The 13,355-nt window shown below is 55.3% G+C and overlaps 1 protein-coding gene across 1 annotated transcript; it reads right to left on the reverse strand.

The window, feature by feature from the left end:
- Window positions 1-9,210: 9,210 nt before the first annotated feature.
- On the reverse strand, window positions 9,211-11,673 carry LOC132334733 (serine/threonine-protein kinase pim-1-like). The gene is made up of 5 exons (XM_059860837.1): window positions 11,101-11,673; window positions 10,934-10,984; window positions 10,363-10,729; window positions 9,545-9,721; window positions 9,211-9,299 (listed from the first exon to the last, which is right to left on the reverse strand). The coding sequence occupies exons 1-5, from the start codon at window positions 11,671-11,673 to the stop codon at window positions 9,211-9,213; spliced, it is 1,257 nt and encodes a 418-aa protein (XP_059716820.1).
- Between the last annotated feature and the right edge of the window lie 1,682 nt (window positions 11,674-13,355).

Below are 13,355 nucleotides of genomic sequence, written 5' to 3' on the forward strand. Positions count from 1 at the left end.
CCTTGATTTCCCTCTGCTCCAGTGCAGTTCATAAGGAGGATTTCCTTTGACAGTGATGGAGAAAGAGTTCAAAGAGCTTCTAGGAAATATGGATTCCTATTTTAAAGAGTGTCTTTTATGGCTGTTCTTGTTACACAAGAGGTGATTGTATTAATCAGGGACTGATATTGATGCAGGGACTCTCCTAAGGAGGTCTGGCCTGCCCAGAGAAGCTGTGCCTTGAGGTCTGAGCCAGCGTGGACAACCTTGCTCCACAGTCCCCAAGCCCATCCTGTCTCACCTGGGACTTGCTTGGCTTGGAGAACTGGCTGCACACAGCCAAAGAGGAATTTTCCTTCTTTTATTTTTGAAGCAATCTGAAACTCCTGAGTGTCCCCATTGCACACAGACATCCTCCTCAAGTGTGTGCCAAGCCCAAGGTGCCACCAAGAGCACTCCAGACCTGCCCTGGGCCAGCTGTGAGGGTGGATCATCATCCCAACAGGCAGTGGGCCATTGCAAGGGACTGTTGCCATGGACACTGCAGTGACCCCACTGCTGGGTTTGGGTGCCATGGACACCCCATCAGTTCAGGTTTCCTTGGAAACCAGCCCAAGGAGCCATTTCTGCAGCCAGGTTCCATGGCCACTTGCCTGCAGAGCTGTTGCTGCCCTCGGCTGCCATGGCAGCCCTCAGGACAAAGCGGTGCCAGGGCTGTTCCAGGTACAATTGCAGTGACACTCCTTGGTGCCACCAGGTGCCATGGCAACGGCCACGGGGACCCATTCCTTAGTTTGGTGCCATGGCAACCAATGCCCAGACCAGTTGTGGTGGTTGGTGGCCATGGAAACCTGCCCTGGGCCCCTTGCTCGGGGCTGGTGTCACTGCCCAGAGCCAGAGGGGATCCCTGGCTGGGGGCTTGTGCCATGGCCACCTGCCCTGTGCCGCGCTGGCCGCTCAGGCACCAGGAACCAGCAGCCAACGCCACTGCCAGGGCCAAAGGCCAGGTCAGCCAGACAGAAAGGGGCAGTGCTGGGCACTGTTTCCATGGCAACCATCCCTGGGGGTGACACCTGGCTCACCTGTGCTGGCAGTTGCCATGGAAAGCCCTGGCAGGGACTGAGGGCACAGACACTGGCACTGAGGCACTGCTGGGCCGGTGCTGAGCACAGGGCTGAGCACGCAGAGATGGTTTTGTTCTTGCTGAGCTGCAGCAGAGCCAAGGCCTGTCCTGCCCCTGGTCCAGCCACGCTGGGGAGGGGCTGGGGCTGCGGGGCAGCTGGGCAGGGGACACAGCCAGGACAGGGGACCCCAACTGAGCCCGGGGATACCCCAGACCATAGGACATCATGCTCAGTGTATGAAGGGGGGGAACAAGGAGGAGGGGGGGAATTTTGGAGGGAGGGATTTTGCCTTGCCAGGGAACACTTGCTAGGCAAGAGGGGGCCCTGTTTCACCAGTGGGCAGGGTCACTACCAAAGACACAGACACCAGCTTAAGGAATTGTGTCATTTATATCATGCACAGCTGCAAAGAATTACAAAAGGATAAGCTCAGCAAAGCACATCATCGTTAGCAAAGAATTACAAAAGAAGCTCAGCAATCCATCCAGTCATCACTACCAAAATTGCCTGCAGTGATTAAAGAAAGATCCACCAGCACGTCCCCTCAGGCTCTACCATCACCCAGATCCACACATCAGCTGGGGAAGCCAAGGACTGCAGAGCCACTCCCAGACACTGGGAATTCCTGCAGGTGCCTCCACCTCTGCAGGCAAGGAGGCTCCAAGCCCGCTGGGAGAGGACACAGCTTTTACACTGTTAAACACACAAGCTGACATCACTGCTACTCTGGGAACATCTGGTTTCATTCTCCTCATTGCTTTCTCCCAAAGCCTGGCCAGGGCTCAAGGAGGAACCAGGGGAGTTGGCTTTGATCCTTCAGCCCCAAACAAGGCCAGGTGGGGCCTGCTCTGGTTTCTAAATACAGAAAGATAAATCCACGTTTTATCAAGGAACACATACACAGATCATGTTGGTAATAATGCTTCCTTAAGGAGTGGATACAAATCTAACATTTGGTTGGAAGGTTCATCTAGAGGTGAACTTTGCCTCAGGGCCTCTTCAGGCCTTGGTACTTTGATCGGCCCTCAGACCTACAATGAACTACAACCCTCATAACAATTCTTTCAATAACACAGTTTAGATTTACATATCAGGCATAAAGGCATCTCCTTTTCTGCTTCAATTAGGTGCTATTGCACACTTCAACAGGATCATTTGCTAATTCTGCTAATAATCCATTCAGCTTATTCATGGAAACTCCACAGGACAGGGCAGCACACATGGTGATCAGGATGAACCAGAATCTTTTGCTCGCTGAAAGCCAAGGCACTCCTTGGGGGGAAAATGTTCTCTGGGCCCCAACTCTTCCTTGTGGTTGTTGCTGAAGGACCCGAAATGGTGGCCCTGCAGCCAAGGGTGGTGTGACACTGACACCGAGCAGCTCCAGCACCCCGAGTTCTACTGACACTGGCAGGGATGGAAAAGCACAGAAATCCTCTCACACTGGGGCCTCTAGAACTAGAACAGGGTTGGGTTTCTCCTGGAGGGAAATCTCAGGGAATCCTGTCCAAGTGATCCTTGTATTCCTGTGTTTTCTTTAACTGTCCCTTCACTGACAGTGACAGTCAGAGCCCAGGGACAGAGCTCTGGCCACCCCACAGGGTGGGCCCTCCAAGGGAACCCCATCCCTCCCAACTCCAGCTGAGAACATCCCCAGCAATTGGTGACATGCACTGCTTTGGCTACCCTGATCTTCACATTTTCATAACTAATCATTACATTTTGATCACTCACCCCTTGGTGAAACACTAGAGGTGTTTGTGCAGACAAAGATTCTGGCTGACCATCAAGGTACAACTTACAGACATCAGCAGTACTTTAGTGACACAGTTCTTCATTCTTTTTTCTCAGTCTCATTCGAGTTAGGAACAATAATTCTGTTGTCCATGGAGCTGGTGCCTTTTTAATTCCAGAGCAAGGCCTCAAGGCCCTTTGCTGTTCAGCTTTACCATGTTGTCTGTTCCTAACAAGGCTTGGGGGGGCCCTTTCCCCTCTGGCTGGAAGGGGGCCGGGTCCCAGTCCCTGAGGGGCACCCAGGCTCCTGGATGGAATTCCTCTGGAAGTCCCTCAGGGTCACAGCAGCCTGCACATGGAGCCCCGTGGATCAGAGCATTTTCCAAAGGGGCCCTTGGGGCAAACAGGGAGATTTGCTCTGGCAGGATGTGTAAAACAATATCCTGTCAGATCTCCTGGGTCTCACACAGAACACTTGGCTGCAGGGACACATTCCCATTGTTCCTGCCCAGGCTTCAGGACTCAGAGTTGTCTTTCCTAGGAGCTGTTCCTTCAGCTGCCTCGGGAGGGCCTTTTGGCCTCCACACCCACACTCTGGCTCCATTATTAGGGCTGCTGGATCCAAACCCTTTATCTCCACAAATGGTGGTGATTGGAGGTGGAGCTCCTTTTTTCACAACCTTTCTTAAAATTGCAATTTCAATAATTGTGCTACCCTGTCACGGGGTTGAATAATCCAAACTTGTTCACTATTGTTTAACAGAATGACTGCAATTTCTCCTTGATATTCTGCATCAATTCCTCCTGCCATGACATGAACACTTTGCAAGGCCAAGCTCCAAGCGAGCAGTGACCAAAGCAAAGTGTCCTGGAGGAATCTGAATTCCTGTTTCAGTATTGATAGCTCTCATTTGCTTTGAATTTATCCTAATTAATTCCAGTGCATGAAGGCCCAGCCCTGCAGCCTCTGGGCTGGCCCTGCCAGGGGCCATCCCAGCCAGAACAATTTCCCAGGCAGTCCAAGTCTCACTGCCCATGGCTGTATTTGCAAATTGGGTGCAGCCCTGCACAGCCAGGGGGTTTCCATTTCCCCAGTGGGCCATTGTTAAGGGCATGGAGCACATCTGGGAGATGGGCTCTCCATGGGCACAGGTTCCCATCTCCTCATTCTTTCAACTGCTCTTTTCACAACCCCTTCACCCATTCAACCAATCCTGCAGCTTGTGGATAGTCTGGTACATGAAAAACTCTGCAGGCTTAACCACTGTATTTTTCACAGGAACAGACAAAGCACTCTGCATCACAGTATCAGCAAACCCTGTAAAAATAGCCAATTTCATCCCTTCCTCCTTTTTTCATTGAACGCAATCTCACAAAGTTGACCACTGACATTAGGGTCCTGGCCAATCCTGTTCTGTAGGGAATTTAGTGTTACATCCCTGAGCAGCCAAAGCTAGCAAACTAGTATTGCCAGTACTATTTTACATTATTATTATTTTATATGTAGATATTGTTATATAAATATATATATAGATTGATATTGACATATATACAAATATAAATATATATATTAAGGTCTTATTACACTAAAAATATGTATATAGTTATATATTATGATAATATTTCACTTGCGCAAATGCATCTGAGCTCAAGATTAAAACCTTCTCTTGCTCCATGTGGGAGCATTCCAGCAATAATTGTTCCTTCTGAAGCTGCTGTTTGCAATGTACTCTTAACAAATCCATCTTTGTCTGCCCAAACTCACAAGTTCTTTTCCTTTTCCATTTGCAATTTTTGGTTGCTTTTGAAGACATCCAGGGAACTCCATGGAAGGGCTTCCCATCTGGGAATTTCTGATGGGACTGATTCCTCACATTTACACTGAACAAGTGACATTTTGTTGTCATCTGGCCAGACTGTGCCAGTTCTGTTTTACCAGTGGGCAGGGTCAGCACCAAGGACACAGACTCCAGCTGAAGGAATCAGTGTCATTTCCTGCAGCTCAAAGCAGCAAAGAATCACAAAAGGAGCAGCTCAGCAATGCACCCAATCATCCCCACCAAAATTGCCTGCAGTCATTAACAAAGATCCAGCAGCATTTACCCTCAGCCTTTTCCATCCCCCAGATCCACACAGCAGCTGGGGGAAGCTGTCACAGCCCAGGGCTGCAGAGCCACTCCTGGGCACTGGGAATTCCTGCAGGTGCCTCCAGCCACAGGTGAGGCTCCAACCCCGCTGGGAGAGGGCCCAGCTCTGACAGTGCTGAATGAACAAACTGACAGCACTTCCAGTGGGGGAACATCTGGTTTCATGCTCCTCTTGGCTCCCTCCCAAAGCCTGGCCAGGGCCCCAGGAGGAACCAGAGGAGGTGACTTTGATCCTTCAGCCCCAAACAAGGCCAGATGTCAGATTTCATGGCCTTGTCTGGCTTCTAAACACAGAAAGGTCAATGCATGTTTCACCGAGGAGTGCCTACATCTATCACAGTGCTAATGACCATGCACATTTCATTAGGGAGCAGATACAAAGATAACCTTTGGGTGGAAGGTTCATCCAGAGGCACCTTTGGCTCAGGGCCTGCTGTCCAGACCTCACTCAGGGCTGCTGTCCAGGCCTTGGCACTTCAGGGACGTGGTTTAGTGCTGGGCTTGGCACTGCTGGCTGACCGACTGCACTGGTGAGCTCAGAGGTCTTTTCCAAGTGAAAGGATTCTGGAATTCCATGATTATATCCGCTGCATTCAGCTGGGTCTATTTTAGCAGCATGACTTTGCTCAGAAAGTTCCCTCTTGCCCAGCTCCTGTGGCCTGAGGCTTCAGCTCCTTCAGCTCCTGGTGCTGAGCTGCTCATGCTGAACGAGACGACTCGGAGAGACAAACACAGTCCATCCAATTCCTTCTGGGACACAGAGAGGGGAGGCTGTGGAAACAGGAGCATTGTTTGCTGTGGCCTCCTCTCTGCCCTTCACGCCTTTCAGCGCTCTGAACCAGCCAAGAGCTTTCTCCAAGAGTGCAATGGAGCAGCTGTTCCTGCTCCCGGGTCTGGCTGTCTCCAGTCTCTGACCTTGCCTGGTTCTGTCCCTCTTGCTGTGCCCTCTGTTCCCCCACGGCTCGCTGGCTGCTGCCCAGGACTGTGGCACTGGCACAGATCCAGTGCTTGAGACCCTTGGAGCTGCCTGGGCACAGCAGCCTTTTCCATCTGGAAGCTCCCCATGGACAGGGAGTCCCCAGCTCCGTTCCCTGCACAACCTCCAGGAGCCCAGGGCTGCCATCTCAAGTCCCTGCTGGCACTGGGGGCTCCCAGGTGCCTCAGGCTGCTGTGACACCGCTGCACACGGGAGGGAAGAGGGGCAGGGGCTGTGCTGAAAGTCAGCTCCATGTGCTGCTGCTGCTGCTGCTGCTGCTGCTGCTGCTGCTGCTGTGGGGTCATTTGTGCAGCCCTGGCCCAGAGTCAGGGATCAGATCCAGGCCCTGCTGCTGCTCCCTCGGGATCAGCCCCAGTTTGGCTGTTGCTGTCAGGGCCAGCAGAAGCCCTGGCTGGAGCTACAGGTGCTGACAGTGCCCCAAGCCCCAGGGCTGGAGGGGTCCCTGGGCTGGGGCTGGCAGGGAGCTGTCCCTTGTTCTCCCTCTGCCCCAAGCAAAGCTGGGCCGGGCACAAGTGGGGCAGCACAGCCAGCAGGGAGCCTGCCAGTCTCTTCCAGCCCTGTCTGCTCAGAGTTTGGGCCTTGGAGCCTCAGGTGGCCAAAGGCAGCTGCTGCTGGTCCCTCTGGGTGTGCCCGTGTTCAGCAGTGCTGCTCCATCAGTCTGTGCCCAGCAACAGGGAAAAGCCTCAGCCCTGCAGGGCCAGGAGCTGCCAGGCTCTGCCTGAGCAGCTCAGCCAGCAGGAAGGGAGCTGCTCCACACGGGAACCAGCAGCAAAGGACATTCCTTTTGTAGGACATGTTTTCTATTGAAAGGAAAAAATAGAAAAAGGAAAAAAAATCTTGATAAATTGGAAAAGATAAGAATAAAATCCAAGTGTTAGTGAAAAAATGTAACAGAATGATAGTGAAAAAAACAAAACATAAATGCAAGGTTACATTATGTAACTTTGCTTTAAGAGGTAAATGATCTTTTCAAAAAGAGAACACAGTTATTTACATTGTAAATATGCCAATGGCATGGATCGATCTTACTGACCTCAGCAGCCTTTTAAAAGATTTTGTTTCCAACACTGGTATTTGAAATTGTGCTCAAAGCAAGAGGAAATTGTTTTGTGCCCTTCCAGCTCCAAGCAGGACTGGGAATGGAAACTCTGTCAATCCTCAAATCCTTTAGAAGATGACCTTCCTCCTCACCCTGGTAATGAACTGCAGATTCCCTTTGAAACTGTCAGGGATTTCTTAAAGACACCAAGTCCCACTTACGGCTTTTTGCTCTGGTTGGGAAGTGCAGAAGGGCAATTCTCCATCCATCAGCTCCAGCCTGCACTGCCTCAGGAACACGGCCCACTCGCCAGCCTTGGCCCACTCCTGGCACTTCTAGAGGAGGAAGAAAGTGCAATTGCATAATTCCAGCCAATAAAGAAGGAAGAATGGGACAGACAAAACACTCTGTGCAGATCCAGGGGTTTAGATGGGACTGTGGAGAGTCTGGGCCCTTGCCAATTGGATGTGTGTCCCCAGCTGCAATCTCTGGGCCTGCAGGAGAGTCTCACTCACCTGCCAAAGCAGAAAGCTCAGGCGCTGTGCTCAGAACGGGCTCGTCTGATGCAAAGCTGTCAGAGCAATGTGAGGGCAGAGCCAGCCCAGCTGGGCCCAGGGCTGAGCCCAGCAGAGCCCTGGCAAAGCCCAGAGCAGCCTCAGCACCCGCAGAGCCCGGCTGCAAGGAGAGAAAGCCGAAACTGCTTGTCAGCTGAGGGCTCCTGTCCCCTTGTGCCAAGGCCTGCGGTGCCCAGGCCATGCTGGCTGTGCCCAGAGCTGTGCCCAGAGCTGCCCATCCCTGCTGCCTTTGGGAGCAGAGCAGGAGGGCAGGACATGTGCCCAGCCTGCAGCCAGCCACGGCACATCCAGCCCTCAGCAGCTGCCCAGAGCAGGATGCTCCTGTGCTCGCTGCCATCTCCCAAAAGCTCTGATCCCACCCTGCCAAGCAGACAGGGACCCACCTCACGCCATCCTCGCTGCCATCTCCCAAAAGCTCTGATCCCACCCTGCCAAGCAGACAGGGACCCACCTCACACCATCCACGGCTGGAAGAAAAGCTGCTCCCAAACCATGTCCTCAGCCTTCTCCAAGGGCACGGCCCATCCACGCCACAGCTGCTCCCAAGCACTTCCCCATCCACGTTGGACCACCCAGTATGCTTGCTCTGGAAAAACAAACAACACATTATTGAAAAAAGATTGGAGACAAAAATGGAAAACAAGAAAAAAGGGAAAAACTCTTATCTCTGTCAGGGCCTTGAGGAAGGCCCAACCCAACATGCTAGGGAAAAACCCAGCCTTGGGGAGGGAAGCCCACACTTTCTCCCTTCCCCCCTGCACTGCCCCCCAAAATCACGGGGATTCCAAAGCAAACGAGGGCAGTGGAACAGCCCCAGCCCTTCCTTGCCTGCACAGCAAAGCAGCTGAGCAAAGCTTCTGGAGTCCCACCTCTGCTCCCACCATGGGGTTTGTTTGTGTCGGGCTGGCTGCCCCAGCCCCAGCCCAGGCCACGGTGTGTGCTGGGGGCTGTTGGCAGGGCCAGGAGCCCACTCCTATTTTGTACCCACCCCAGCCCATCCCCCCAGCCCTGCCAGAAAGCAGCTGGGCAGCCGACTGAAGAATGAGTTGCATCTGCCCCAGCAAAGGGGGAACCTTTGCTTCCCTGCCAGGCTGGGCAATGCCCAAATCTGGGAGCATTTCCCCAGCTCTGGACTCATCTGCAAATTCCCTGTGGACTTTGGCTTTGAAGAAGGTGCCAGAATCAAAGTCCATCACATTCAGCCACCGGTGGCCAGGTTGAGGAAGAACTTATCATCCTTGATGTCATCCTTGCTGTCTCCAGCAGCAGCAGCAGCAACATCCCCACCTGGTACAGCTTCTCCAGGGGCTCCTTCTCCTTCCCTGCGGTGCGACCAGGCTCTCAGGGCTCTGCCCAGGGCCCCAGCTGTCAGGGAACCAGGACAAGCAAAACCAGCTTGGATGGTGGCCACCAGTGCTGGGCAGAGCAGCTCAGCTCCAGCACAAGGGCTGCGTGTTCCCATCCCATGACCCCTGGGCAGTGACACAGGCAGCACAAAAAGGTCTGGGCTCCTTTGCTTCTGATTGCCAAGGTGTGTGTGGAGCTGGAACTTACCAGGGCCCTGGATCAAAGTGTGCCTGGGACTCTCTCCCTTCTTCTATGGCAGAGGAATATCCTACACCCAAGGATCACAGAACAGGTCTTCTAATGTGGGTCTGTCCAAGAAGTGCACGGATAAACACCACCTGATCACATCTTTGCACTCTGGGGAGAGAAAGCAGAAACTTCTCAGCTAGAGAAGGCTCCTGTCTGCTTTGCCCCACTATTCCCATGCCCAGGCCATTCTGGATGCGCTCAGAGCTGGGCCTCAACTTTCCCATCAATTCCCTGTTCTGGAGGAGAGCAGGACATGTGCCACCTCCTCAGCAGCTGCCAGAGCGGGATGCTCACGAGCCCGCTGCTGGCTCCCAGCACTGGTATTCCCCCCGTGCCCAGAGAAGAGGATCCACCTTGAGAGAGCCCTTGTGGCAGTGAGAGCTGGCCCCAGCAGATGTTCCAGCCCGTCCTGAAAGGGTGCTCCCCGCAGACCATCTGGTGCAGCAGGATGCCCAGGGACCAGATCGTTGCTGCCTCGCCGTGGTACCAGCCATAGTGGTTCCATTCCGGGGGGCTGTATGATGGTGTTCCTATGGAATACAGATGGAGTTCAGCAGGGGGATGCTGCTGCTCCCACAGCCTGGCCCCAGCATCCCTGGGCGTGCAGGGGCTGCATCAGTGGCACACAGGGTGACCACTGCCCTCTCGCCAGCACCTGGGCCTTGTGCACAAACTCAGGGTTGCAAAAGAAGCCACTGGTGTTGGAAGAAGGCAGCCCTGGCTAGGCCTGACCATGACATGCAAAGGGAAAACCCCTCCGTGCTGGGGAAAAAACATTCCCTTATCCTCCCTGCCTGCATTGCCCCTAAAATATTATGAAGCCAACGCAAACAGGGCAAGTGGAGCAGTCCAAGCCCTTCCTCTCGCCTGCACAACAAACTGGCTGGGGCACAGGTTCTGGCCACCCCTCTCTGCTACCCCCACCCACGGGGGTTTTGTCAGGCTGGCTGCCCCAGCCCAGCCCCCGTCCTGGGCAGAGCGGCTGGCAAAGGCTGCCAGCAGGGCTGGAAGATGGCTCCCCACCCAGCCCCCCTCTAAAGCAACTCAGCTGAACACTCCGTCCCCTGACTGGCAGCAAAAGGGAGAATCCCCGCTGCCACAGCCAGCTTGGCCTGGGAGATGCTGGGCCATGAGATGCCAGCACAAGGAGCACACCCCTGTGGAGGCTCACCTGCAAAGTGCATGTAGGCTGTGTCTTGCAGGTAGGTGCCACAGCCAAAGTCAATCAGTTTGGCCTGCCCGGTGGCCAGGTCAACCAGGATGTTCGCTGGTTTGATGTCGCGGTGCAGGACCCCGCAGCTGGTGCAGTGCCGCACGGCCTCCAGCACCTGGCGGAACAGCTCCCGCGCCACCTCCTCGGACAGGAACCGCCGTGCCCGAATGAAATGCCGCAGGTCCTGACACCGCTCTGGCCGCTCCAGCACCATCACGATGTTGTTGGGGAGCTCGAGCCACTCCAGCAGCTGCACCACGCCGGGGAAGCCGGTGGACACCTTGTCCAGAAGCACGATCTCCAGCGGTGCGCTGGTGCCGTCGGGCTGCAGGAGGAGCACAATGCCCTCAGTGGGGGCCGATGCCGTGCCAGGCCTGGGGAAGCCCTCACCCAGTCCGGGATGCTCTGCGCCCTGCGCTGGCCCCACGCCCGCTCCCCCTCGAGCCGTCCTGGCGGCTTCCACCCTGCCGGACCTCGGCTCATCCCCGCCCGGCAGCCCCGGCTTCTGCCGCTGGCCCCGCTCACTCACCAGCTCGCCCCAGTGCCGGACGCGGTTCCGTGGCACCCTTTTGATGGCCACCTGCAAGCCAAGGGGAAGAGCGGGCTGAGCTCGCCGCCCGCCCTGCCCAGGCACAGCCCCATCCTCCTCCTCCTCCGCCCCCTCCTCCTGCGCCCGCCGCCGGCCCCGCCGCTCACCGGGGCGCCGTCCGAGAGCCGCGTGGCCGCGAAGACGCTGCCGAAGCCGCCGCGCCCCAGCAGCGAACCCAGCCGGTACCGCTCCTGCAGGGCCTCCTGCGCCTTCTCTGCGGGCGGGACGCGGCTGTCAGCGCTCGGCCCGGGGCCAGCAAGGGCCCCCGAGCGCCCCTCACCCGCCCCGGGCCGGCCATCCCCGGGCGTTCGCTCTTGGGAACGCGACACGGGAGGCTCGGGGCCGGCGGCCGCGCTGCCGAGCGGCGGAGCTCGGGCCGGGGAAGCCGCAGCGGAGGCGGCGGGAGCGGCCGCGCCGCATGTGTCCTCCGCGGGCCCTGGGAGGAGCCGGGGCTGGGGTCGGGGATGGACCCTGCGTCGGGCCCGGCGTTGGGTCCGGGGCCGGGCTCGGGCTAGGCGGAGACAAAGGGCGGCGATGCCGCCCCAGCCCCAGGCACTGATGCCCGCCCAGCAGCGCCACCGCCAGTACGGCCAGAGCCGGGCGGAGGCGAGACCACGGCGGGACGCCCGGGGACGGGGATTGGGCAGCCCCGCTCTGGGCCGGCGGCGGGCCCAGGGCATGGCCCGGCCCGGCAAGGAGAGAGAAGGAGGTGGGGAGAGGAGAGGGACGCCGGGAAATGGGCCCCGAGGGAAGGGAGAGAAGGAGAAAGAAGAAGAGTGTTGAGGCTTCTCTGCTTTTGCTGCTGCCGTTGCTGCTGCCACCGCCGCTGCTGCTGCAACTGAAGCCCCGGGGCCGTTCGTCCCCGTGTCCGTTCCACGCTCGCCCCACGAGCCCCACGGCCGAGCCCCGCGTGCCCCGGGAACAGCCCCTTCATCTGTCCGAACACGGGATCTTTGCAGGGTTGAGCCCAGATGCAGAGCCCTGACTCTTGCAGGCTGGCAGAGCAATCCCCTCGCTTGCTGCTGGGCATTGTCCTTGCTGAGGGTCAAACACTGTCGGGGCACCTTCCCTTGGTGTAGGATTCTTACCTGACCCCAGCACTGCACTTCCATCTCCAGTGTTGCTTTCCAGTAAAAACAGGACAAGGAAAACTGTGTGTGGCTCATGGTATTTTAGAGTGTCTAAAACTCACTAAGTCACTGATCTTAGATTTGAGGTACATCTGGAGTTACTGGGATGGAGAAGTAGTGCAACATGGAAAAGGGGAGTGTAGAAATAAATAGAGGAAAACATCTTGGATTGTTTCTTTCATTTTCATTTCACTTCTGGAAAGCTGTTTCTTTTTTCAGGAATCTTCTCCTGTCTGCTCTTCTCATGAACCTCTTGTGGAGAACAAGGTCATGCTTCTGTCACAAGATTTGCCACCAGGAAATTATGTCACTGGTGCAATTTTCATTGTGACTGTTTGTGCTGGTTTAGGGCAAATTTTGAGAGGAAACCACCAAAAGGGGTCAGTCTAGAAAGCAAGTTCAAGCAGCCCCTCCCCCCGCTAGTTCAGGAAAACACTTCTCTGGAGAAAAGCGGAAAAAACCAGTTTATATATCAAGTAAAGTATTGACAAGCATGATAAATGAATAATATTAAATAAAACCTCGGACAGCTCTGAAGAGATGGCAAATTCAGTAAGTCCTTTTTGTGGGTTGTAGTTGGCTCACTCAGTCTCTTCTAAGTCCCTCTGGTGCTGGAATGCAGCGTCCCAGACTTTGGTGGGCCACAGGTGTGAGCTGCCGGTGTTTTTCTGGGTTTTCAGTCCAGAGCAGGTTTAAACAGTTCCAAAAAAAAGGAAAGTCACAGTCCAAGGAACTCCTCTGCCTAAGCTAGCCTAAAATCGCATTGCTAGACCTGGGCTGTGAAGGCACCAGGAAATTTCCAAATCTGGGCACTGGCAGTCCCAGCAAACACCAGATCTGGATGGTGCTGGAGCCAGAACGTGGAAATTTCCAAATTTTGTCTTTCTGTGCCAGCAAATCACTGGACTTGGGCTGTGCCAGCACCAGGAAGTTTTCAGATCTGGGCGCTGGCACTGCCAGCAAACACCAGATCTGGGTTGTGTCGTTGCCAGTGGCAGAAATCTGCTGGATTTGGGTTTTGCTGGCACTGGGAAATTTCCAAATCTGGGTACTGGTGCAGCAAACACAAGATGTGGGAGGTCCCAGAGCCAGTTTCAGGAAGTTGCCGGGTTTTGGATTTCTGTGCCAGCAAATTGCTGCACTTGGGCTGTGCCAGAATAGGGAAATTTCAAGATCTGGGCACTGGCAGTGCCATCAAACATCCCATTTCCAGCTCCAGGCTCCAGGAAGGA

The sequence above is a fragment of the Haemorhous mexicanus genome, chromosome 16 (assembly GCF_027477595.1).
Source record: "Haemorhous mexicanus isolate bHaeMex1 chromosome 16, bHaeMex1.pri, whole genome shotgun sequence".
In the NCBI taxonomy this organism is placed as follows: Eukaryota; Metazoa; Chordata; class Aves; order Passeriformes; family Fringillidae; genus Haemorhous; species Haemorhous mexicanus.

Bases quoted from the DNA above. Each gene is read 5' to 3' on its own strand.
- LOC132334733 (XM_059860837.1), bottom strand. From the start codon at position 11,673: ATGCCCTGGGCCCGCCGCCGGCCCAGAGCGGGGCTGCCCAATCCCCGT. The intron at 10,985-11,100 runs GTGAGCGGCGGG...CTTGGCTTGCAG, and splicing joins GGCTCTCGGACGGCGCCCCG to GTGGCCATCAAAAGGGTGCC. The intron at 9,722-10,362 runs GTGAGCCTCCAC...TGTATTCCATAG, and splicing joins AGCCTACATGCACTTTGCAG to GAACACCATCATACAGCCCC.